Here is a 24,993-nt window from a genome sequence, read left to right as displayed (position 1 = left end):
AGTCAGAGATGATGTTCCTTTGTCTCCTGACTCACAGATCGCCTTGGCTTTCAAGAACAAATGATGAAGAGCAAGAGTTACTGTCAACATTTTCCCGTTGGGCTTTTCTTTTTGCCTTATCTTGTTTTTCCATTCCCTCTCTTCAAAGTTCTGGGGGAAAAAAATCTTAGGAGTGACTCACTCATCATATGTTCTAACTTTAAAGCAAACGAATTTCTAGCATTAGCAATAAAAGAAGACAGTAAACATGTGATCTTATTGCATTCTTTTCTTTCTCATTCAGCCATTCCTTTGGAACACTTCCTAGGGCTCAGTCCCTGTGTTGCTGGACATTTGGGAAAGAAAGATGAGAAGACAAAAATCCCTGCCGGAGAGAAGTTCCAAGTCAAATGTGAGAGCCAGATTTCACATTAAGTAATTAGGAGATGGTGTAGTGCAGTGGTAGGCGGAGCTAAGGAAGCATAAAGGAGGGAGAGTCATTTCTGTCTTGAGGGGGTGATTGAGGGTTTTCAGAGGTATAAGTCATGTTCTCCCTCTCCCACAACATGTTCACTAATTTGTTAAGACAATAACAACTAAATGCCTCCTCTGTGCTAATCTCTGATCCAGGCATGTGAATGTGAATGGTCACAGAGGAATCAAATGAGAAATGTCAGACAGGGATCATCATGTCAGATTTATGGGAGAGGAGAATGGGGGAGTATGGGTTGGCTGAAGTTGGACTGTCTCTTCCTTTTCTTTCACCATCTGAAGAGAAGACAGAACCTCCTTGTCACAGCCAACTCAGACCTTACTACCTTTGGAAAGCAGGTGTAGGTCCTAGACTCTGACTTGCATGAACAGAATAAGATATTTTGCATATTTGAGTACATGAAACTTAGAATGTTCATTAACTTATTTGGAATTTTGAGGGACATTACCATCAAAGGTTAAATTTGGAAAGTTTTTTCAAGTACTAATTTTGGAATTGTTTTTTTAAACTTAGTTGCTCTGGGATCTATTTCATGTAGTTTTCATAACCTAGAAGTGGTATGATTTAAAGATAGTACAAGCCAGGAACTGTTTTTGAAAAGTGAATTACTTTGGCAAAATATTTTTGTAACTTTTTATACTATTTAAAAATTAAGGATTTTTTAATCCAAACTATTTAAAATGCTTTAGAAACCAATTTATCTGAGTACTAAAATTTCCAGATAAGTTTCACTTTATTTAACTTCAAAGCAATTAGCAAAAATTGCTTGGATCCCAGACAAATTTCAAAGCTGTATGCTTGCAAAATGGCTCATCTAGATAACATGAGAAGATATATGGGCCATTTTATTGTCTCAAAACATTAGTTTTCCATCATTTAAAGATGACTCTAGGCAATAACTTCACATTATTGCAAACTTGGCTATGTATTTTTTTTAAATTAAAACATCTGTGCTATGTGTAAATGGACTGAAATGTTGTCTTTATCAATAAGAAGGAAACTATTTTGCAAAACTTTATTCCAGCCCAGCCTTTTGCTCCCACAGGATGCTGACTGTGAGGTTTGAGGGCTATTGTACACAACCAGCTTTGTGGGTTGGCCTCAGAAATATTCTTGTATTATTGTTTATGGTCCTCATGATAATGCTGAGAATGATATTGAATTATCCCCTTTAAAAAAGAATATCCAAGGTCAAGACCAGTTTTGTCTAACACCTTAAAGTTGTCTAAACAATTTAAAGTCTTAAACTTGTCTAAATTCGTTGTGTGTGTGTGTGTGTGTGTGTGTTTATGTGTTGGTACTGGAGCTTGAACTCAGTCTCTAGCTCCTGCATAGCTTTATCACTCAAGACTAGCAATCTACTACTTGAACCACAGTCTCATTTTGACTTTTTGCTGGTTAATTAGAGATAGGAGTTTTCTGAGCTTTTCTGCCTATGCTGGCTTAAAATCTCAATTCTCAAATCTCAGGCATAAGCCACTGACTGGCACCTGGTCTAAAGTCTTAATGTTCCTAAATAGAAGGAGAGATCTAAGGATGCTGCTTGTCTCTTTCTCTTAAGTATAATACTTCCTACCTTGTGCTCAGTATTTATAATTTTAACTTAAGCTTGTCTGTGTATTGCTCCTCATTTCAATCTGTTTTAGTAATTTTCAAAGAATAGATTTCGTATCCGTTATCATTTGTCAGATATACTGCAGGCAGTTTACATTGATAACACTATATGAATGTGAGTTAATGATTAAGATTGAGGTAGTAGAATGGGTTTGAGATAGTCTATAGAGTCTTATTACCCCCACATGTTTCCTTCATAGAGTTTTCTTGAGGGAGTAACAAGAATTATATCTAAGCATGTAATTGGAGGATAGAAATTTAAAAAGGGAGATCTTTGGCATTCTTTAGGCTGAGAATGGCCCTTGGCCCCAAAGTGAACATTATTCTTACATAGCCTCAACAATTAAAAGTTACAGGAAAAATAAATTACTTCTTATGTGATGACCTTATTGACTTTGAGACTGATATATGTTTTTGGAGGTGTGAGTATATGTGTTGGATTTCAACACTTAGGAGCTGGACAACAGAGAGAATTAACAGGTTTTTCTCTAATTTTCATTTTTAGAGAAAATTCCCAAGCATGGCAAAATAAATGAATTTTATTCTGGGATAATGACTCTTAGGGAAGGGATTATGAATTCTGGGAGAGGATTAAAATGTATTTGGACTCCAAAGGTTGTTCTAAAAGTTGGTGGAGAACTTTCCAGACAAGAGTAGTAAGAGGTAGTTTTGCTGAGGATGGCAGACCAAAAAGTAGAAAATGAAACTAGAAACTGTGGTTGCTTACAGGACACTCCAGAAAGCTTTATATGCTTTAGGAAATAATTTATCTTCTTGAATTCATTATAGCTACCACTGTTAGATCAGGGGACAAAAACAAAACACAAAAAACTCCCTGCTTCCAAATTGGACCCTGATTAAAATAATTTGTCAGGGACATATACATCTCAACTGCTGGTTAGGGCTCATCTAAAATTAAACCATTTTTGCCTCTGACTTTGGATAAATCTGTTAAATTAAGTGAAGAATTAAGACAATTATGCAAATAATTTAGCCTTCCAATGTAGTTTTCCCTGAAAAATTATGTAATTAAGGTAAAGGATTGTTGTGCTTGACTTTTCTCCAAACTACTTTTGGGTTATATTAATTGAGCCATTCCCTGTGGGGAGAGATGCTTATGGGGAGGGACAAATGTCCAGATGAATGAAGAGTGGGAAGATTGTAATTTAATAAATAAAGTGGCTGATTTCATTTGTATATTCCAGAGACAGGAGTAATTCACTATTTTTAATTTCTCTAGATTTATATTTAATTTAGCTACTGTAGAGGAAATTGCCATAGTTAACCTTGAAGAGCCTTTTAGATAGAGAAAATAGGACCCATTTGGCCAAATCTGTATGGACAAGTTTAAGTTTCTGTGGAGTAAAGTTCCCCCAGAGAGAACACAAAGACAAAAAAAACATTGACTTTTGAGGAATTGTGAGAGGAAGAAGTCAGCAGATTTTAATGAAGATATGCCACATGGGAAGTTTTGGAAATATATGATTGTATGCATGTTTCTTTCTTTTGTTTTTGTTAAGGAAATACAGAGAATATTAACAAAATCGAAACAATAAAAAATAGCATCTAGGATAAATCGAAACTGTTGGTTAAAGAGCTGAGTTGTCTTTGTTTAAATCTTAGGGACAACACTTCTGGTTGTACTTTCCTGGCTGGGTGAGTTCCTTAACCTGGGTATGCTTCAGTTTCCCCAACTACAAAATTAGGACAATGGTGAGTCCCTCCATTATGAAGTTACAGAGGAGAGCTACTGAGTTGACATCTGTAATGGGTTGGTAGCTGCATTTGGGCATCATAAACATTTTCTATGCACTGTTTTTATACTGTTATTATTCAGTGTTTTAAAGGAACTTCACTTAACTCTTTGTCCCTTGGCTGGTGATTTATTTCTTTGATCCAGTTCCTTTCCTCATGTTCTCTCTCTACCTTGCATTTCTCAAGCTTTCCTTTTCCATTATTGTTCCCCTAAGGAAGTTTTCAATCCTTTTGGTAACCACCAATTTCTGCCTATAAAATTTTAATATGCCCTAAATAAGCCACTTATGTAAGATCTATGTTACCTTGTTGACTCCTGAGCTATTAGATTAGGTAGTGAACTATGTATAGCTACTACTTGATGAACTCATCTGATCTCATAGCTTTAACTTCATTGGTACCCCTATAGCTCCTGATTTTAAGTCTTCACTAAACATCTTTCTTAAGCTCCAGACTTATATATTAACTATGTACTTGATATTTCAACTTGGGTGCCTTTTAGATCTCTCCACATCAACATTTTCAAGGTTTATCTTTTGAAATTCCTCCCCAAATAGATGCTATACGCAATCTTTCTCTTTTTTCTACCTCACAAATGTGTAGGAAATTCTGATATCAAAATAAATCTAGAGTCTGTTTTCAGCTGTCACAGCAGCCAATATCTTGTTACCAATTTCTCACTCCAAATTGGGTCCTTTCTCCATCTTGAAAATGTGGAACTAATACCAAGACCTAACACCAATTGAACAATGAAGGAAGGTTTATCCTTGAATAGAGAATGCAAGAAGGAAGGAGTTAAACCACAAATCATCTCAACCCAAACAAAGCATAAAAGTCCTTTTGAGAGCCAAGGGAGAGAGAGAAGACATAAATTTAGAAAAGGAAGGGTTTTTTTTTTTTGTTACATTTTCCTGGGGAATAGTTGAGTCTATCTTGTAAAAGGAGGAATTAAATTCTTTTACTCTATAACGGGGCCAGTTCCAGTCTGGGTCAGAATGGACCACACCAAGATAACACTGGTGAGCAGGAATTTTACCAGGTAATGTATTACTATGAGTGGTTGAACCAGAAGTGAATTGTAGGTCAACATGACACTACTTTTTGTTCAATCATGCATCTGGTTTTTTAGCTATGGTTGAGGCCCCAGAAGTCTGTGTGGCCAGTTAGGCAGAGCATCTTGTCAGAAACAGAATGCTAGTTAGACAAAAAGATTGTTTTTCTCAGAGTTTGCGGGGTTATTTGCCTTGGTGATACATCACCCAAGACTACTGTAGTGGCCTTCTAACTTGGCTTCCTGCTCCAGCTTCACCTCACTATAGGCTATTTGCAACGTGATCTGTTGAGTGTACTCACCAAAATACAACTCAAGTCATGTTACTTCTCTGCTCAAAACCTTCAGTGGATCTCTAGATAAAACCTCAAAGTCTTGATCATGGCTTTCCAGGCCCTACCATTTTGATTCCCATGTTCTTCCTTTTGCTCTACTAGATAGAAACCTTGGTAAGGCAAGAAGAGGTTCCTCCATTTATTCTTGATTCTTATCCCTGGGACTTTGACAGTGAGTGGCAACATGGGGTTCAGGCCCAAGCCCCCTGATAGCTAGAAAATCCACATGGGGCCGAAGGTCCAAAGTATTACAACTCCTATGGTAGGAAGCGTCTCTCCACCAGCTGATTGCCACATGCCAGTATTATCTTTTGCCTTGCACTGCTTGCCTCCCTCACTCCTATCAGTTTTGTCCAGGCCTCTCTCAGGTTGAAATCCTCTTTTCATGTTGCCTACTCTCTTCCTGTTATTAACCTACTCCATTGGTGATGAAGATCAAAATTAGGCAAGAAAACACCACTTGAGAAAATTTTCATTGAGCCTAATGTTGAAACACAGGAGAAGGGGACAGGAAGGTGGAAGGTGTGTAGTTCTCCCTCTTATACAGAAGAAAGGGGTGTGATAAGGATCTCTGTGCCCACCACAGTTGCTCTTGATGCAAATGAAGGATCACATTTGCACCAATGATAGCAGTTTCTCATGCAATTGAAGGACTATGTTTGCACCAGTCACAGGCCTTTTACTTCTCTACTAGGGAAAAATGAGGGTACAAATCAAGATGTTTGTAATAGTCATAGCTGGGATAGTGTGCTCAGCCAAGCAGCTTCCTCAAGGTGCCTGTGGAGTATACAAAGCAGCCAATGCTGGCAAGTTGGCAGTTCAATTGGCAGTTCAGCTGATAGTCCTTCACCAGAAGTGGCCAAAACAACAAAGAGGTGCCTAACATCTGGGAGTTAGGGAACCAAATATCTCCATCCCCCCCAACATCATAGCTCATCTACTGGAAAAACAAACAAGAGAAGGGGCACTAGCAAAAAAGAATTATCATTAATATTAACAGTGACTTAACAGTGCTGTAACAATGTTTAGCTTCTGTCCCAGGGCCTCAGGATGTCATGTCTCTGAAAGATCAGAATCAAAGGAAGTAAGACATAGAATGGAGAGAAATAATTTAACACACACTCAAAATCAGAGCAAGACCAGGAAAAAAAAAGTAAGAATCCTCAGTTATTTGGCAAATGGTATTGACTTTCGCTGCTATTTATTTACTGTTCTACTTTGATCATAAATGAAAGGGCAGCGCCCATCCTACCAAGGCTGGAAGATTTGTCTAGACTCCAGATATCCTGAGACTAACTCTGATTCTTCAATTAATTTTACAGACATCAGTATTACCAATGGTCAGGCTTGAGTTTGTTTTCTCCTTCTTTCTCTTGTTCTTTTGGAAACATTCTCAGTTCTGATGACTGTCATCCACGTGTCTAAGGTGGAGGAAGACAGGTAATCCTGAGATTGGATAGAATTCTTCTCAGTCTTCCTGTGTTGAGGTACAGAGATAGACAGCTCCATTCCCTACCCCCCTCTGCTGATGTAATCATTGAAAATAATAGACTAGACTCAAACCGCAGGACTGGCTTTCTCAATGGATTTTATTTCGTCAAAATGTCGGGGACGGCAGGTCTGGAACATGTATTAGTGGCATGATGTGTGGGGAGAAAAGGAGGATAAAATGGAAACATGGCTGCCATGACAACAGTGGAATAATAAACAACTTTTTCCCTGGCAAAAATCACAGATTTGTGGCTGATGGTAACGTTTGGAAGAGAAACACACCAGTTAGATTGCATGTTTGGCTTGACTTTTTTTTCTTCTGGGTTAAAGAGATTTGCTAGTTACCTCATTGGGCAAATGGAGGCAGTTATACATCACTGAAAACCACATTTGCCTTTCTAGACACTTTTTAAAGCAATACCTGGAGGTGGGGATATGAGTTAGAATGTGTCTGTTGAATGAATAGTTATTTTCACCTTTGGGCATTAGTAGAATTTAAAGGCAATAGGAAAAGTTCCTTCTGTTTAATCTGTTACATCTATTTTCATCATAATGCTGAACTTGTATGTTTGACAGATTCTTATATTGATAGCTATTATTAAGGTATCTTTTTAATATGACAATGAATTCTACAACTGATCCTTTAACACATAATCTTGTGGAACCATCTGATGAGTCTAAGGAAAATACATCATCTCTAACTTCCCAGACAATACATCAAATATGTTAGCAGAAATTTTAGGGCAGCTTAATTGATCTTGGTCCTTGTATTTGACAAGAGAAGAACTCAAGCAAGACACAAACATTGTAAAGATGATAGGAAAGTTCATTGGAAAGAAAAGAAATATTACAGAGAAAGAGAACATGTGGCATAGACATTCCCACATTCTTTTGTCCTTCTTATTTCCTTATTCTTTTGTATCCTATTGCCCTATTTCACTGTCAGGAAGATTTTAGTTTTACAGCTTATCTTGCCATCTGTAAACTTTGTAGATCAAAATTCCCTGATTGGCTGCTTTTCTACTAACTTGTATCACTTGTATGTAAATATTCCTAGGAATGTGATTACTGAGCCAAAAGGTACCTATGTCTTGTATTTTGGTAGGAAACACACTGGTGTTTTGATAAGTAGAACCGAATTACCATTAAAAAATTTACAGCTGGTACTTCTAGTGCTAGTGTAAATTGCTACAATGTGGTTGGGAGAGGAGTATATTTTCTCCCTAAATACTTGCCTATACTAAATAATGTCAAGTTAAGCTAACTGGATCCATTCTAATTTAGTTGATAAAAAATGATTTCATTCCTATTTTAATTTGCATTTCCCAGCTTACTAATGAAGACGAACTTGTTTTCATGCATTCACTAGTCATTTGTAACTTTGTGAATTGTTTATATCCTTTGATAATGTCTTGATTTATGTTCTATATTTAGAACTGGTGCTCCTTAGTCATAACTTCTTGACTGTAAGATATACTGCAAATATTTTCTCACCATCTGCCATTATTGAGATGCTTTCAAGATAAATAGACAGACTCCTGAAGCCAAATGAGTATTCTTTCTTGAATTGACTTTAGGTTGTTGTCTTATGAAAACAGTAATGAATTGTATTGTCAAAGTAGATCAGCTGCTGTAACAAATTAAATTCTCTGTGCATTTCTATTGCTTCAGTCAGTTACAGTTTATTTGTGATAGTCAACATTAGAAGTCATGGTTAGCAGTTTTCCAAAGTTGGGGGCGGGGGTGGAGAGGAAGAGTCAGGGTAGGAAGGACAGAGAAGAAGAGAAGTCATTGAAGATGATTTGCTCTTCCTTCACTGACTTTCTAGAAATCCAAATACAATGTGTGGGGAAAATAACCCAGGGTGTGCACAAAAAGGTGAGCTGTCACAATGTACTCAAAGGTGGCCCTCCCTTTTTCTGAGGTCCTTTATAATCAGGTGATCTTTATGCTGCCCCAATATTGCTTAAAGACCATAATGACTTTCTTGTCACTTGGGAGACAACAAGGAGGTATCCTTCTTCCTGCTGGGTCCTGGTAATTTCACTTAACACTCTCCACAACTTAATCCCAGCCACATCTGTTCAGAGTCGGGTATCACCACTGATAATGGACAATTATTGTGCAGCAAAGCACTTGTCCTTGTTCTTCTGGGGGACTTTGGAGAGTGACACATGATGGTTTAAATGACTTTTAGATTGGAGGGGCCATGAATTAGTCCCATGAAAGGTGATGGAAACAGTGACCTTTCCACTGGCTGGGGATTTGCTGGAGGGGGATGTGCACCTGAAGGGTGCTGAGAGTGTTTTGGAGAAGGCATTTTCCCCAAGTGTGCTAGGATATGAGGATGTAGACAATCACATTGGCAGCAGCCAAGGAGTTCCAGAAATGAGACAAGTGTTGGAGGAAGTCTTGGTTTCTATTTGCAGATCCAAGATATACCTGCCATTAACCCCAAATTCTGACTGTGCTGTTTGGTGCTTCTGTAGTGCTTGTAGTAGTACTCCAGATATTTGAGCAGAGTACTGAGTCCTTTTCTTATTCCCATGTAGCTCCTTTTAATTCAACAAGCAGGGGCAGAGAGTAGTTATTCAGGAAACTATTACATTAGTTAACAAAAGCTTCTTCAGAAGGGCTCTCACCTTCTCAGTTGCTACCACTCCCTACTTAAAAAAAATATATATATATATATACATATATTACTATTTTTAAGTAGTTCTAGTTTCAATTTAACATGCTCACCAAAGCTTTTGTTTCTTCCACTTTACAAGGACATAAGTGGGAGAGATAAACTAATCTACCAACCCAGAGGGACAATCATTGGCAAGATGCATACCTGTGGTGGAGATATTTTCCCTTTCTCATTTAGTGAACGCACCCCAGGCTCTGGAAATTTGTGGGAAGGCTCTGTGTTTTACTCTCCATTATTTTTGGTGCACACCGAATGGCAGCATCTGGAAAGAGTAAGTGAACCCTAATATTCATGATGGACTGAATTTGGCATACGACTGCCCTATTTTCTTGTGTTCTAAATCCTACCCAGTTTCTTGCATTTTCAATCTGACACAGTTTTTGAAATCTATTCCTCTTCCTAGATATAAATTAGGAACTTATTTGTTTGTTTATTTATTGTGCCATTCTTAGGGCTTGAGCTCAGGGCCAGGATGCTGTCCCTGGGCTTCTTTTGCTCAAGGGCATCACTCTATCCTTTGAGCCACAGTGCCACTTCTGGATTTTTCTGCGTTGTTTATTGGAGATAAGACTCTTACAGACTTTCCTGCTGGGCTGGCTTTGAACCCTCAGATCTCAGTCTCCTCCTAAGTAGCTAGGATTTCAGGCATGAGCCACTTCCACCTGGCAAGAATTCCTTCTGACTGCTGTATAATATTTCATTCTCTGTTTACACAAAATATCCAAAAAATAGGTGTCTAGGTTGCCTCCAATACTCACTCAAATTCCTAGCTACCATCTTGCTTGAAAGTACAACCTTGTACTTGTCTTCCACAGAAATAAAATCTATCTTTACTTGCTTAGCATTAGCTCACATGCTTACACATATCGATTCATTACCTTCTTAGTAAGTTTCCCTCAAGCAGATAATAATAGAATTTGCTGCATAGGGTGGTTGTGGGTATAAATGAAATCATGTGTATGAAGTGCTTAGCACATTATCTGGCAAACAGGAAATCCTCAATAAGCGTATAAGCCCTCCAGAGCCTAGAACACATTAGGACTTTAATAAATACCAATTACCATAATGAATGTTTGATTACCTCTGGTGATCTGGGGGACTACTTCTCCATAAAGCTATGTCCTGGAACACTTGAAACATGAGGTATTCAGGAGATAGTAATTACAAAGTTACCATTAATCCTCCCAAATTATTCCCCTTTTACAGATGATGAAAGTGAAACTCAGAGATTATGCATCTGGCTTATGACAATTCAGAATAGTTAGTGGTAGATTTGGGGATCAAACCCCAGACTAACGTCAAAGCTTTTGTTTTTAACTGTTCTGCTATATTGCCACCCAGAAAAAAGTATGCTCAAATTATTGCTATTTCAGCAACAATAGTTTTTATTTTTCTCTCCGTGGAAATAAGAAATTTAAGATTCAATTAGTGCTGGCCAAGACCTAACATGTACAAAGCCCTTACCAGCACCATTTTGGGAGTATATTTGCAAATATTAGAGAATATTTGTGCAAACACCCTTTGGGCAAACGTGGCAGGGCTTAGTCAGTAGAAACTGGGCTGAATTCTGGCCTCCAACTGTGCTCTAACCTGAGTTCCTATATATAGTACACAAACTGCCCGGATAGATTTGGTATCTTGGGAACTCGCTGTATCATGGAATCTATCCAACAGAGCAGTACGATTTCACTTTATAGAGTAAGAGACTAAGGTTCAGGGTCATGATACGCAAGTCTCAAGGTACAGATTCAACATTTCACTTAGAATCCTTTGGCTTTAAATACAGAGATGGGCCACATATTAAGCAGAATGATTTAACAGGTTTTCATCTGAAGGAAGACTGGCCTGGAATCCAGGAATCACTGGGTAGAACCTGCAGTTTGACAACTTCTGTCTCTATGACCCTCTTGCTTTGATGTGGTCACTATTCTGGTGAGGGATAGGTGTCCTCCCCCATTCTCCATACTCTAGAGGAGACAGAATTACATACTGGGAATAGTGTGATGGTGTTTCTTCTTGACAGGAGGAAAGTGGGCTAAGAAATAAACATTTCTAGTCCAATATAAGAACAGCTCACACACTTTGGGGTAATCAGAAAAGAGTTCCTGGAGGAAGTGATTATATGTGGTACTCTGAAACTTAAGAGCTGTCCTACTGGAAGGTTTTGGGTCATTGAGGGCTTTCCCTTGAAAGGGATAGCTTGACCCCACCTTTTCACCTTCTCCCTTTATTTTGCCCCCAGCACATGAGATGAATGGAATTTTTTTCAGCATGACATTATGCCTGGCACAGGCCTGAAAGCAATGGGACCTTGTGACCACAGACCAGAACAGCTAAAAACATGAGCTAAGATCAACATTTCTTTTTTATAAGCTGATGATCCTAGGTGTTTGTTACAATAATGGAAAGCTGATTAACATAAGTACTGCCTATTGTTCTTCTTATGCCTTCAAGCTACATGTGGCTCTTTTCCTCTTCCATACCCAGCTATTTTAGTTTGAGTTAGATAGTCAGATTGCCAACACAACTATGAGAGGATATATGCACAGGATGAGGGGCAGGTGCAGGGCTAATTTTTTTTTTATAAAATTATTAAAGAGAATAAGTTTGTCTCCAAGGACCCTGCACCCATTTCCTCTGGCTTTGCTCTAAGGTTTATAGGCAGGATTTGAAGCCAGCAGAACTACTAAGCATTTAGCTCAGGAAGGATGGAACGGAGACTTTTTTTTCAGTGAAGTGGCTTCAATACCACTATGAAATAAGACTTTTTCCATGGCTGTCTTGCTGGAGTGTGTTCTATTTGTCTCCATGGGGTTACAATGTTGCTGGCAGCCTGGGTGGTCTTTTCCTGTGTTCCTGTGAGAACTTTTCACTGGAGGCTGCTTTCCTATTCCCTTTCTTCAGCAGTGATTAAGGGAGATGATGATAGCTAGCCTGGCTGGAGTTGCAGGGGTGGGGGGTGGGGGGATAGGGGTGAATGCATCCTTCCTGTCTAAGACAGCTCTGCAAAGAACCTTGTCTCCTATCCCTGATACTGCAAAGGTGTTTTGCTAGGCTTGGCAAAGATGTCAGAGGAGGATAGAAAAGTCAATGTAAGCTCATCACCCCTAAAGAAAAGAAAAAAAATAGCTTCTAAAGCATTCTTCACAATACAAGGCAGGATGTATCTCTCAAGAGATGGGATGCAAAGCAGAAAGCTTGGGAAGTTCTGACACCCAGTCCAGAGAGGCTCAGAGAAGCAAGCGATGGTGGGAAGAAGGATCCTGCATTGCTCTTTGCTACAGAGGACTCTCTACTAAGACAAAACAAATGATGTTAAGGATGAACACTATATGGATTAAGCCAAAGAACCCAGCAGATATTTGATTTCTGAAAGTTAGTCCTGTTTGCAGAAGAATTTTAAAATGCTGTGACAGCATTTTATTCTATGCACTTCAACAAATACCAACACACATCAACTGTGCTAATCCCAGACTATTTATCCTGTTTCACCACATATACTTTCACAAGGGCAGCTGAATCACAGACATTGACTAGCTATTTGATCGCTTCTCACATGGACAGCTTTATGTAGCATGAATGGGCCAGGGCAAGTAGTTATATAGATTTAATAGTGTGTCCTGGTGAATTGAATGACTGATTCACTATATAAAGAAGCTTTATTACAAAATTAAAGACTACCATCACTTGGTATTAATTATTAACAATGATAAAGTATTATTATGACTTCAACATTAATTTTTATTGTTTCCATTAAACTTTATTTAACAATGGTTAATCATTTCTCCTGACCCAACCTGGCAATACAATGAGTGAGATAAAAGAGGTCAAGTCCTTACACAGTGTCAAACACTTAGTAAGAAGACAAGAAACGATGGCCTTTGTTTTATTACAGAGAAATGATCATTTTCCCAAAGTCAAAGGCATTTTAAGAAACATAATTTTTGTAAAAGAAGAATAAAAGCAGTGTTCAGTGTTAGTTTTATGAGTATTCTGATTACCTAGGAAATAATAGTATCCATAAAGTTCAGTTCTGATTTCATTGACACCACTTTTTTTTTTTTTTGTGGCTCATGGGGCTTGAACACAGAGCCTGGGTGCTGTCCCTGAGTTCTTAAAGCTAGTACTCTACCACTTTGAGCCACAGCTCCACTTCTGATTTTCTGGTGTTTAATTGAAGATAAGAGTCTCATGGGCTTTCCTGTCCAGGCTGGCTTTTTAACTGTGATCCTCAGATCTCAGCCTCCTGAGTAGCTAGGATTACAGGTCTGAGCCACCAGTACCCAGCATCACTGGTTTTTGTAGTTGTTTGTTTTTGGTGGTACTGGGGTTTGAACTCAGGGCCTTGAGCTTGCTAGGCAGATGCTCTACTATTAGAGCCATACTTCCAGTAATTTGCTTTGGTTATTTTTGAGATTTGTTCTTGCTTTCTTTCCCAGGCCAGCCTGGACTGAGATTCTCTATGTTTATGCTTCCCACTGTAGTTGGAATGACAGGCATGAACCCCCATACCAGTTTTTTTTTTCTGTTAACATAGGGTCTTATAAACTTTGTATGCCTGAGCTGGTATTGAACTGTGATTCTCCTGATAGCAGCTTTCTGAGGAGATAAGATTATAGGTGTGAGCTGACCAGAGGCATGTACCATCATACCTGAGTTATTGATCAAACAAATGAATCTTGCTAACTTTTTTGCCCTGGCTGTCCTCAAACTGTGATCCTCTGAATCTCTGTCTCCTGAGTAACTGAGATGATAGCTGTCCCCAGCTCTGACACTCCTGTTTTTGATTGCTTTATGTCTCCTTCCTTGGATGAATAATATTAACAGCCACTACTACAACCACTGCTATCATAAATATTGATAAGAAATACCAATAATGGTAGGATTGCTCATAATTACATTTGGCATGAGTTGGTTCTACCAGTCCAGCTTGCCAGCTCCCTTCCTTGGGCACCAGCTAGATTTTCCTTTGGTTAACTCTTTCTCCTTACTAGATCACACTGATACATGAGCAGTATAGGTGAGGAGGTCCTTGTTCTCTAGATATAGAAATAAAGCTAGGAGCCAGGTGCTAGTGGCTTACTCCTGTAATTTTAGCTACTGAAGAGGCTGAGCTCTCAGGATCTTGGTTTGAAGCCAGTCTGGACAAGGAAGTCCTTGAGACTCTTATCTCCAATGAACTACTCAGAAAAAGTCAGAAGTGTACAGTACTAGCCTGGAGAAAAAAGAAGCCCAGGGATGGCACCCAGGCCCTGAGTTTGAGCCCCAGGACTGGCATTAAAAACAACAACAACAACAACAAAGCCAGGCACCCGTGGCTCACGCCTATAATCCTAGCTACTCAAGAGGGTGAGATCTGAGGATCACGGTTCAAAGCCAGCCTGGGCAAGAAAGGCCATGAAACACTTATCTCCAATAAACCACCAGAAAACTCGAAGTGGTGTTGTAGTTCAAGTGATAGAGCACTGGCCTTGAGCTGAAGAGCTGAGGGACAGCACTCAGGCCCAGTCTTCAAACCCCATGCTGGACCAAATATAATAATAATAATAATAATGACAACAACAATAATAATAACAATAGTAAAGCCAAGAATAGTGAAAAACTCAAACAGAAGAGAAGTTGATTGCAAAGAGAAAGATGAAGCTGTTTGTGGAAATGGACAGAGGGTTAGAGCAAATGATCTACATGCTGCTCCAGAGTTTTCTTTTATCCCCTCCTCTGGAATTTGGGAGCTAGGTGGGGAAGGACCCATTTATTTGTTTGTTTTCTTTCCCAGGAAGGCCAGGAACGTTTCAACTGGCTATAGGAAGTCTGGACAAGTGGGAAATAAGATTTTAGGAGTGTTGAACAGTCCACCCCCTGGGGTAAGGAGCAGCATAATTGTCCATAAGGTCCTAAAACTACTGGTTGCAGCTATTTTACTATTTTTACCCACTGACTGTGGCTGTCTTTCCATCAACATCGTAATTGGAAAAACCACATACTTTGTTTAGAGGAGGGGAAGGCTCAAAGATGGGGCCCCGGTAGAGGTGTAGCAACACCCTGAAAACACCATCATCAGTTTACATGATTTACACCAGGGCTCTTTCCTACCTCTTGGAGATGTTTGACCATTTGACTTACCCTCTGATTCTGTCAGCTGTTTCAGAGTCCCTCTGATATATCTTTCTCTTGTTTTTTTTCTAGAAGTGACTTGCTTTGCCTAGTACTCAAAGATCCCTAAATAATGTTTTGGAAACAGCATTGGTATGAGTAGCTATGATTGCTATCATCATCATTTTTTCAAGTCATAGTAGTGCTCTCATTTACCTACTATTTATTGTATGGTCTGAGTGTTTTGTGTCATTGTCTCCTCCTAACAACCATCTAAAGTGCCAGACACACAGCATTGTCACACCCTTTTACAGATGAGAAAACTATGGCTTCTAGAAATCAGGTAGCTGAGAGAGGTACCTGACATTGTCAGGTAGGGGTGACATTGTCCCAAAAGAAATGTACTTATTGTTAGGAACATGGAGAAGAAAGAACAGACTAGACTTGATCTTGACAGGTGAGGGCTATTTATTACAACAGCAAAGGGCAAGCAACCTTCCCATGGGAATAGAGGTTTATACAAGAAGGAGGGGGTTGGAGTTAGGCTTTTATAGGGTCTGAGGTAGGAGACACTGGTTATAGAAAAGGCTATTTAGAGGTTATCGAAAAAAGGGGGGTGGGGACTTTTGGTTAGGATCACCATGGAACAGTTACAGCCAGATTTAGGTTGGATTGCCCTGCCTGCATCAAGCACATCTGTGCATACTTGGGGTCCAAATGTACCTTGGGTAATAGGATGTGGTAAGTCATTTGTATTCTTTCTTTAGATACTTCAGAAGATTGTACATCACCTTTGTCATAACATTTTTTTTAAAGGGAGAACTCAGGTAGTTTACATAGAAAGTGATGGAGCTAAGGTTCAAACACAGCATCTTCAACTGTAGGCCCATACTCTTCATCACACAACTGCTTCTCTACAAAATGATTGGATTTACTTGGCAATGTGCTAAGCTAGTCACTTTACATCAAATGCCTCCTTTAATTTCCACAAACATCAAACCAACCGAGTTTCCACATGAGTTCAGATTGCAGCCATACAGAGAGAGACAGGCTTAGGCAAGGGTTAAATCCTTGTGTAAGGTCATTCAGCTTCCCACATTTGCAGCAAAGCCATCAAACCAGGAAAAGCCTGAGCTTGTCAGCCGAGGGAATGAAGAAAAGAAAAGCTGGCCCAGGCTTAACCTTGCTCATTTTACAGAACAAAAGGACCTTTAAAAGATGCAGAGAATCAGCTTCCTTTGGAAGATTCCCTCTGGGGAGGCTTTGGCAGAAAGGGAAAACATCCTTGTACTGAGATAGCTTTGAAAACTTCACATCTAGGGCAGAGTGTTTTCTCCCCTACTCTTTTTCTTTGAGAATTCCAGTCCTGATTAGATCATGCTCTAGACCAGAGTCGGCCAAGGGCCATGGTTTAAATCACTACTGATGACCCCAGAGCGTCCTAAGGGAGAATTTACTTGTTTTACACTGAGATAATGGAAAATCAAGCTACCTCTGCTTCTCTCTAGGAGCCCTGGCTTGCCAAGTTGGTTTTCATAACAGACTTCTACAGTTGATTTATCTTCTATGAAAAGTGAGACTTAAAACCAAAAAAGAAAGAAGCGCTTCGTAGTGCTTGTGCCAGAAACAGCGATGAAAGCCAAGAGTGTTGTCACAGACCCCGTTACCAAAGTAAGCAGTTGATGGGTTTCCAGACATGGCAGCAGAGACCCCAGATTCCATGGAGTCTGGAGAAAGTTTCTATTTTTAGGGCTCTGTCAGGAAATGAACGATTGGAAGGCACTTCTGTGGCTGCTGTTTGGCCTTCTCCACCATTATCTCCAAATCCCTCTAGAATTTATGGTCCTAGGTTTAGTGGGGGTTGGTAACCAGGCTTTGTACTCAGGATGTCAATCAGGCCATTTTACAAGGACTTTTTCGAGAGGATGCCAATGGGGATGGGGTACAGAGTGGTCAGGAGACCACAGAAGAACAGGTGATTTCTGCCTTGTCCCTCCTCCCTTTGTGTTAGTACTAGGGCATGAACTTGGGGCCTGGGCGCTGTCCCTTAACTTTTATGCCCAAGGCTGGTGTACTACCACTTGAGCCACAGCTCCATTTTTCTTTTTTTTTTCTTCTCTTCTCTTCTCTTCTTCCGCCCCCCTTCCTCCTTCTCTCTGGTAGTTAAGTCTATGACTTTCTTAGCGAGGATGGCTTCAAGTTGGGATCCTCATCTCTCAGCCTTCTGAGTAGCTAGGATTACAGGCACAAGCCATTGATGCCTGGCTGCTTTGCCTTTTGTAGCAGTTATGCTTAGTCTGAACTGACTTTTCCACAGTTTTCAGAAGCAACTTCCTTAAACCTCCCCCAGTTCTATCACCTTCTATCAGTCAATACAAATTCAACTATTGAATGCATCTGTCTCTACCACAGGAGGCTATAGTCTGACTTTCTCTTGGGTCCCGATCAGGCAGAACAGATCATAAAATGAGGCCCTTATTCTAAGTTTCCTTACTCAAAATTCTGGGCCCAGATTCTTAATAGCTGCTTTCTAGGCCTCATTCCTACAGGAAGGGAAAAAAATAGCTGTTATTATGTCCTGATCTTATACATAGCTTTTTACATTAGTCTAAAATAGCACTATGCAGGGTTTCCAGACTGAGCATCCAGGCTGTATTTTTCTTTCCAGGCATCCTATATTGACTACCAAAAAAAAAAAAAGCCTTCCTTTTATAGCATATGATTTTATTCTCTCATCACTTTGATATTTTCTTTCTTGTTAGCAAGTACAGGGTTTCAAATGTCACCAGCAACACTGTTGCAGGTTTCCTTTGGAGATTGAAACCTGCTTCTAGAATATATGGGGGCAAAGAGTTGGAGAGGAGAATTCTAATTTTTACCTGGTAATGTGGTTTGGCATACTGAATGAACTGCCAGGATTCTGCTATTGCAGTCCTCTCCTGTTTTACTTCTTGCACATAAAGTCACACTCACTCACTGCTCACTCATGCATTACTTTGATTTATTTGCTGCAATGATATAAATTATAGAATTGCGTGTGTCTCTGTGTGTGTGTATGCGAGGACTGTGGTAACATCTCAGCTGGAATTCAAAATGGAACTCACGTCTGCAGAAGCAATCGGTGACCATCAGCAGGTGATTTACAAATAGGCTCTCCCACTCCAAGCTGGGAGCAGCAAGGGGATGGTCATCTTTGCACTGCATCAGGGTCCTGTGCAAGAATGAACAAGACTTTGTGCAATAGACCTGGTGACCCTTGAGGAAATAGGCAGGGCCTTTTATAGGTCTGGGTGGCACCATGTGAGGGAGAGGGATAATTTCATCACTTCTGAGCAGAACAGAAAAGCCTGCTGGCATCTGGAAGCCCAGCAGTGTGAGAATGAGGAGAATGAGGAAATCAGCTCCTTTCTGTGGTCTGGAGTGCTCTTAGGCTAGTCTGATAGCACAGCCGCTGGAGCACACACTGGGAACAATTGGGAATCTTAATGTAGGCAGTGCTGGTGAGTGGGATGGGAGACATTAGAAATCCAGTTGCTGCTTATGTCTATGGTAACTTGTCAGTTGATGGGCAGTTAGGAGACAACTCTGGGGGATATCATCAGATAGGAGAGGTGTCATGGGTCGCTTATGTTCTCTAAGATCCCAGAGAGAAAAAGTCATGGATGAATGAAATGGTTATGATAGATACCTGATTTCAATCCACAGATCAGAAACCCCTGAGATTCTCTTGGTTATATATGTAGAAACCCACTGAAGCTGGAGGCTTAGGAGTTTTGAGCTCAGTGGTCCAACCCTTTGTTCTACATAGAGGGAATTAGAACTAGAGAGAAAGGCCAGCCCTCCCAGGGCACACAGCTAAGACAGAGAACTGAGTTCTAGCCATGTTGCTCTTGGTACATGTGGGAATTTATGCAATGCACATGTGTGACAAATACTTTCTTACAACCACAGAGACATAGAGCAGGGCTGTGCTAAGGAAAAGTCAGGGGACCAAGTCAAGTGACTCCATGTGGGGTCATTAGGATGGAAGAAAGCCAGCCTCCCTGAGTGGGCTCCCTGGTGGTACACCCTAAACTCAGGAACATACTTCAGTGCTATCTGTCTGAAGCTGATTTCTGGGCAAAAGAGCTTTACATAGCACAATGACCTCTAGCAGAGAGGGCTGCCCCAAGCGCCTCATGTGAGTGTGGGGAAGGATGAGATGGGGGTTGCAGGGTATAGCACTGGCAGACATGGCATTGACTCTGAGCAATGGCAATGCAGGAAGAGACCTGGAGGACAGGCTGCAGCAGTGGCAGGACATATGAGCAGATGCCAGATTGGGGAAGGAGTCAAAATGGAGGATGGTGACAGAATGAGCCACTCCACAATTTTACCTGGAGGTCCCCCAACCCCCACCCAGTCCATTTCCTGTGCCTCCTACAGGATCAGGATCTCCTGGTCCAAAGGGTTTGATATAGATGTGTATCAGTCATTTGCCCAAGCATCCCCTTTTCTTGTTTAAGTGCTATTTCAGTCTGCCCTCATATTTAGGTCATTGAACCTTGATTTCCTGTAGTAAGGAAAAGAGGAGGAGCTGGGAAGGTGGCTCAGTGGTAGAGTGCTTGCCTTGCATGCATGAGGTGCTGGGTTCAATTCTTCAGCACCACATAAACAGAAAAAGCTGGAAGTGGTGCTGTGGCTCAAGTGGTAGAGCGCTAGCCTTGAGCTGAAGAGCTGAGGGACAGTGCCTAGGCCCAGAGTTCAAGCCCATGACAGACCAAAAAAAAAAAAAAAGTAAGGAAAAAGAGGAGAAGATAAAGGGAGTTAAAGGAGGAAGAACTGGGTGCTGGTAGCTCACACCTGTAATCCTAAATACATAGGAGGCTGAGATCTGAGGATTGAGGTTTGAAGCCAGCCCTGGCAGACAAATCCAAAAGATCCTTATTTCCAATTAACTATCAAAAAAAACCGGGAGTGAAGGTGTGGCTCAAGTGGTAGAACACCAGCCTTCACTGCAAAAGTCAAATTAGAGCATGAGACTATGAGTTCAAGCTCCAGTACTGGTGCACACACCCCTACACACACAAAGAGAAGAGAAAAGGTGAGAAGAATACAGGAGAGTAGAAGACATGGGGAGAGACAAACATGTGAGGATTTAGCATACACATAGGAGGAACAAGATGTACATGAAGACTCACAAAAAGAAGGAGCAGATTTGAGCAGTAAATGGCTTCCAGGGCATTAAGAGAAAAAAAATATCCACTTTCAAGACCTTCAGGGACCACTGTTGAATAGTACCCAGACATCTGGCTGCAGGTGAGCCTCTCACCTGACTCCCAGGAGACTTTTTCTCTGGAAACCAGCACAATTTGTGGTCCCCTATGGGCTCCTAGCCAGACACTCACCCTCCACCCACCCTGAACAGGCTGACCCTGAGTTGCCCTCCTTCTTACACATGGTCTAGCAGGTGGATTTTGATTTCTAACGACTACAGACACCTGTGTTTCCCTTAATCACTTGACATGGTGATGGAGAACAGACCTAGACTAGCCCCTGGAGGAAAGGCCCAGTGGAGGAAATGTGAGAGACAAACTTGTTGGAGGCATGAAATATCACTAAAAGTGTGGATCCTGTTAGATTTCATTAACTGTTTACATTTCCCTGGCTGCCTCCCACTGGTTACCTGCCCAGAAACAGAATTAGAAACACAAACCTTAAATGAGATCAGGCTTTCCAATGAAATATGACCAGGCAAACAGTCCAGAGCTAAATTACAGGTAAATGGGCCCAGTCCACCAGAGAGACATCCAAGAGGAGGCTGGTGTCAACTCAGCATCGGTGGAGTCTGATTTATGGTTGAGCTGAGGCTCCGAGAGGCCCACTGTGATGAAGGAACCAAGCATGTTTGCAGAACCTAAAAGAGGCATGTGCAGTCTTGGATTTATGGGGAACAGCCACTGCCAGATCCCTCCTGACCTCCTAACTACTTTGGGGAACAGCATACTTCCCCCTGATGACAATTCTGTTTCAGATCATGAAGCTCCAGGTTGAAAGTTTAAAGCCCATGGTCAAGCCAGCAGGACAGAGGAAGAAGAGAAAACAGTTACAAACCCCGAATTCTTCCAGATACTGCGTAGTTCATGCTGTTCCCCTCTAAGCTACCTAACCAAGAGTAACCCCTTTCTTTCCGGTGAACAAGCTTTGAAGCTTTCCTAAATCAGCTCAGACTAAATGTATGGATACTAGCTGCCAAGAGGATGTGTCCCAAGTGCTCCCTGCAAAGTTCTTTCTGATAGAGCCTGTTAAAGAGCTGTCCTTTCTTCCAGTATTCCAGCCTGAGGAGGTAATATCTGCTCCTTTGAGTCCTTACTCCTCAAATGGAAGTCTAGGGACCAGCATCACTAGCATCATTTTGGACCTTTTTTAGGAATGGAAATTTTCTGGTCCCTGTCCTAGTGCTACTGGGCCTGCCTGGTACTTTATTAGGGCTCAACAATGGACCCTGTTGCTGGTGGGTTCCATACCACCAGCTGTTGCAGTAGATAGACTGGCCTTGGTAAGCTATCATCCAGGCTGCTCTGCCATCTGTAACCTCCACCGTGTCACCAGGACCAGTCTGTCCATGCGAGCCTTGTTCCAGGTCTGGGTGACTGATGACAAACACTGAATACTGTCAATTGACTGAGCTGATTTTTGTTTTGTTTTGTTTGTTTTTGCCTTCAAAGGCTCCTTGATTTAGCTCCTGGTAACAGCACCATAAGTTGAAAACACCATTTTCCACAAATGGAAAATTTCATATATTCATTTCATAAATCCAACCAGCCAAAACGTGGAGCTTGGCAATCCAGGACTCTGTAGAGTATCTGTTGTTTCCCCTCACAATGGTGTGGCTGACTGAGAGCTTTGGTTTGCTGCATCTGCAACAGAATTATAAGAAAGTGCCGTGTTGCGTTTTTCTAGCCCAGGGAAACAATCCACATTCAAAGTCTGAAGTACAGTTTCTATATCATTTTGATGTCAGAAAATCATAAGTTGAGCCATTATAATTTGGGGACCATCTCTGCTTGGTTGTTCAAAGCATCTTCCAGGACTGCTCTTAAATATATATTTTTGTCTTTTCTTTTTTTGGTACTGGGGATCAAACCCAGGATGTTGTACTTGTTAGGCAAGCACTTTGCCCCTGAGCTACATCTCAACCCTGTTCTTCTATCCACTACTATCCCACTCTTCAGTCACACTTGAGCCATGACTCCAGCCTAGTTTTTTGTTGATCATTTCAGAGATGGAAAGTCTTGTGGCCTTTTCTTCCGGGGCTGGCCTCAAACTATGGTCCTCAAGGTCTAGACTCCTGAGTAGCTAGGATTACAGGCTTGAGCCACTGCTTCCAACTGATAACTTTTATTTTGAATTGATTTATAAATATGCATTTGAAGTTAAGAAGTTAAGAATAGATTTGAAGTCAAGATTAGATGAAGTATCATGCTCAGGCTTAATAGAGACTGAGGGGTCCATTTGTATTTTACCCATGAGCATGATGATCAAGAGCAAGTGTTAAGCCAGAAATAATAAAAAAAAATGCAAAAGATGCTGGACACTGGTGGCTCATGCCTGTAATCCTAGTTACTCAAGAGGCTGAGAGTTGAAGATCCTGGTTTCAAGCCAGCCTAGGCAGGAAAGTCCATAGACTCTTACCCAATGAACTAGCAAATAAATAAAACCAGAATTGGAGGTGTGGCTCAAATGGTAGAGTGTCAAGCTTGAGGGAAAAAAAAATTAGTGAGAGTACCCAAGGCCTAAGTTTAAGCCCCAATATATCATGTACTGGCATATACAATCAACCAATCAATAAATACGGCCAGTGAGATGGTCTTTCAAGTATCTCCTATGCAATTTATAGCTTAGCCTCAATCACTGTTATATATGAATAAAATTATGCTCCCTCAAATCCCAGAAATATTTGGTCAGTTTTTCAAATTCACATGATTTAGGGAGAAGAACTCTGCTTTGCCTCTGAAGCAGAAACTTGACTGCTTTCAGCAATTTGCATGAAGAATGACATAGATTCACAAGAATGTGGCCAGAGAAAGAACCACAGGCGCACCTACCCCTTGCCTCGCTCCCAGTGGAAAAGGAGTGGAGCCGAGCCAAACTTGGAGGCAGAACATGGCTGCGTGCTGTGAAGGTGAACAGCCGGGATTCATTAGGGTTGCAGACCATTACTGTGGGACCAGTCAGAGCAGGCTCTGGTGGAAGCCTTTATGTTTTTCACTGTGCTTTCCTTTTCCATCTCTGGCCCTGATGACTTAAACTTTGGGTGTTGTAGAGCTGATGAAAACCAAACTTAATTACCAGAAGCTGGGGAAGTCTCTCAGTACACAGACCCCACTCAGTCCTCCTTCCTCAAGCTTTTCCCAGCCTGCACTTGTGGCTCAGGTAGAGTTCTGCTGAAGATACAGCTGGGAACTAGGGAACTGTGGGCATTCACAAAGATGACCTTCTGTGCGGCCACACCCTCTGTATGTGGCCAGCCTCCCTGCTGACACTGAAAATGAGACAGGTTGTGTCAGAGGGCCTCATCTTTTCATGTGAAAATGAGTGTTTATTATGACTTGTAATTAGATGGGTGGCTGGACTCCATCAATACAGCAAATCCTTGATTTCTGAGCATGGGTTGTAAGGAGGTAATTCTAAATTGCAGGTGCTGTTCTCCACCTGCCAGCATGTCACTTTTCCTTTCTTCACCCGAAGTCTTCCTTGTGAATGATTCCCCTGGAGTGTTAGGAGGAGGAAAGGGTAGGAAAGGGAGATTCAAGCTAAGAATAGCTAATAATCATTGAGTACTTAGTTTTTAGCCACTGTTCTGAGCCCTCTATCCCAATCCCCTGTGGGCAGGTACTTAACAGATGAGGAAACTGAGGCCATCTTGGACACAGTAACCCACCAGATGAAATAGGAAGTAAGGCGTTCATTTAGATTCCACACCAGGCAGCATGATCAAGAGCAAGTGCCAAGTTAAGAATATTTTTAAAAAGTGGTGGTGGAGTGTCTTCCAAATATCCACAGTGTAGTTTATATTTCAGATTCAACAACCACGGGAAAGGGCAAGATTGCTTTCTCCAAATCGGAGAAATATTTGATTAATTCTTCAGTTTTAATTTGTAAAGAATTGTGATTCTGAAAGTATTAGAATTTCACAGGTGAGACTTTAAGAAAAGGCTCTGTTCCTTCTTATTCCAGAAACAGAAACTACAGGGAAATTTTGCACAAAATTTTTGACAGGTTCAAAGTCCCTCTAAATTCCCCTCTCAACAGACGACAAGGAACTCCTAAGAAGCCCTGGGGGTTGGAGTCATGGCTCAGTTGGTAGAGGACCAACCAAAGAGTGAAAGCACAGATACTGAGTTTGAGTTCAAATACTGGACAAAAAAAGAACACCTGATTTAGAAAACTATTAAACAGAAGAAATTGGCTGTGTCCAGTAGCTCAGACCTATAATCCTAGCTATTTG

General features: G+C 40.9%; 1 protein-coding gene across 1 annotated transcript in view; it reads right to left on the bottom strand.

The window, feature by feature from the left end:
* Fjx1 (four jointed box 1) overlaps positions 1 to 23,702 on the bottom strand; it is a 69,100-nt gene extending 45,398 nt beyond the window's left edge. Inside the window, exons 1-3 of the mRNA XM_013019558.1 lie at positions 23,591 to 23,702; positions 21,261 to 21,399; positions 18,608 to 18,714 (exon numbers count right to left, since the gene is read on the bottom strand). Coding sequence (XP_012875012.1) covers positions 18,608 to 18,714; positions 21,261 to 21,399; positions 23,591 to 23,702 — 358 coding nt within the window. The remainder of the gene's footprint in view (positions 1 to 18,607; positions 18,715 to 21,260; positions 21,400 to 23,590) is intronic.
* Positions 23,703 to 24,993: the final 1,291 nt, after the last annotated feature.

Source organism: Dipodomys ordii, unplaced genomic scaffold, assembly GCF_000151885.1.
Source record: "Dipodomys ordii isolate 6190 unplaced genomic scaffold, Dord_2.0 Scaffold46, whole genome shotgun sequence".
In the NCBI taxonomy this organism is placed as follows: domain Eukaryota; kingdom Metazoa; phylum Chordata; class Mammalia; order Rodentia; family Heteromyidae; genus Dipodomys; species Dipodomys ordii.
The sequence above is the reverse complement of the archived record's forward strand: the minus strand, read 5'-3'. Positions and strand labels throughout refer to the sequence as shown.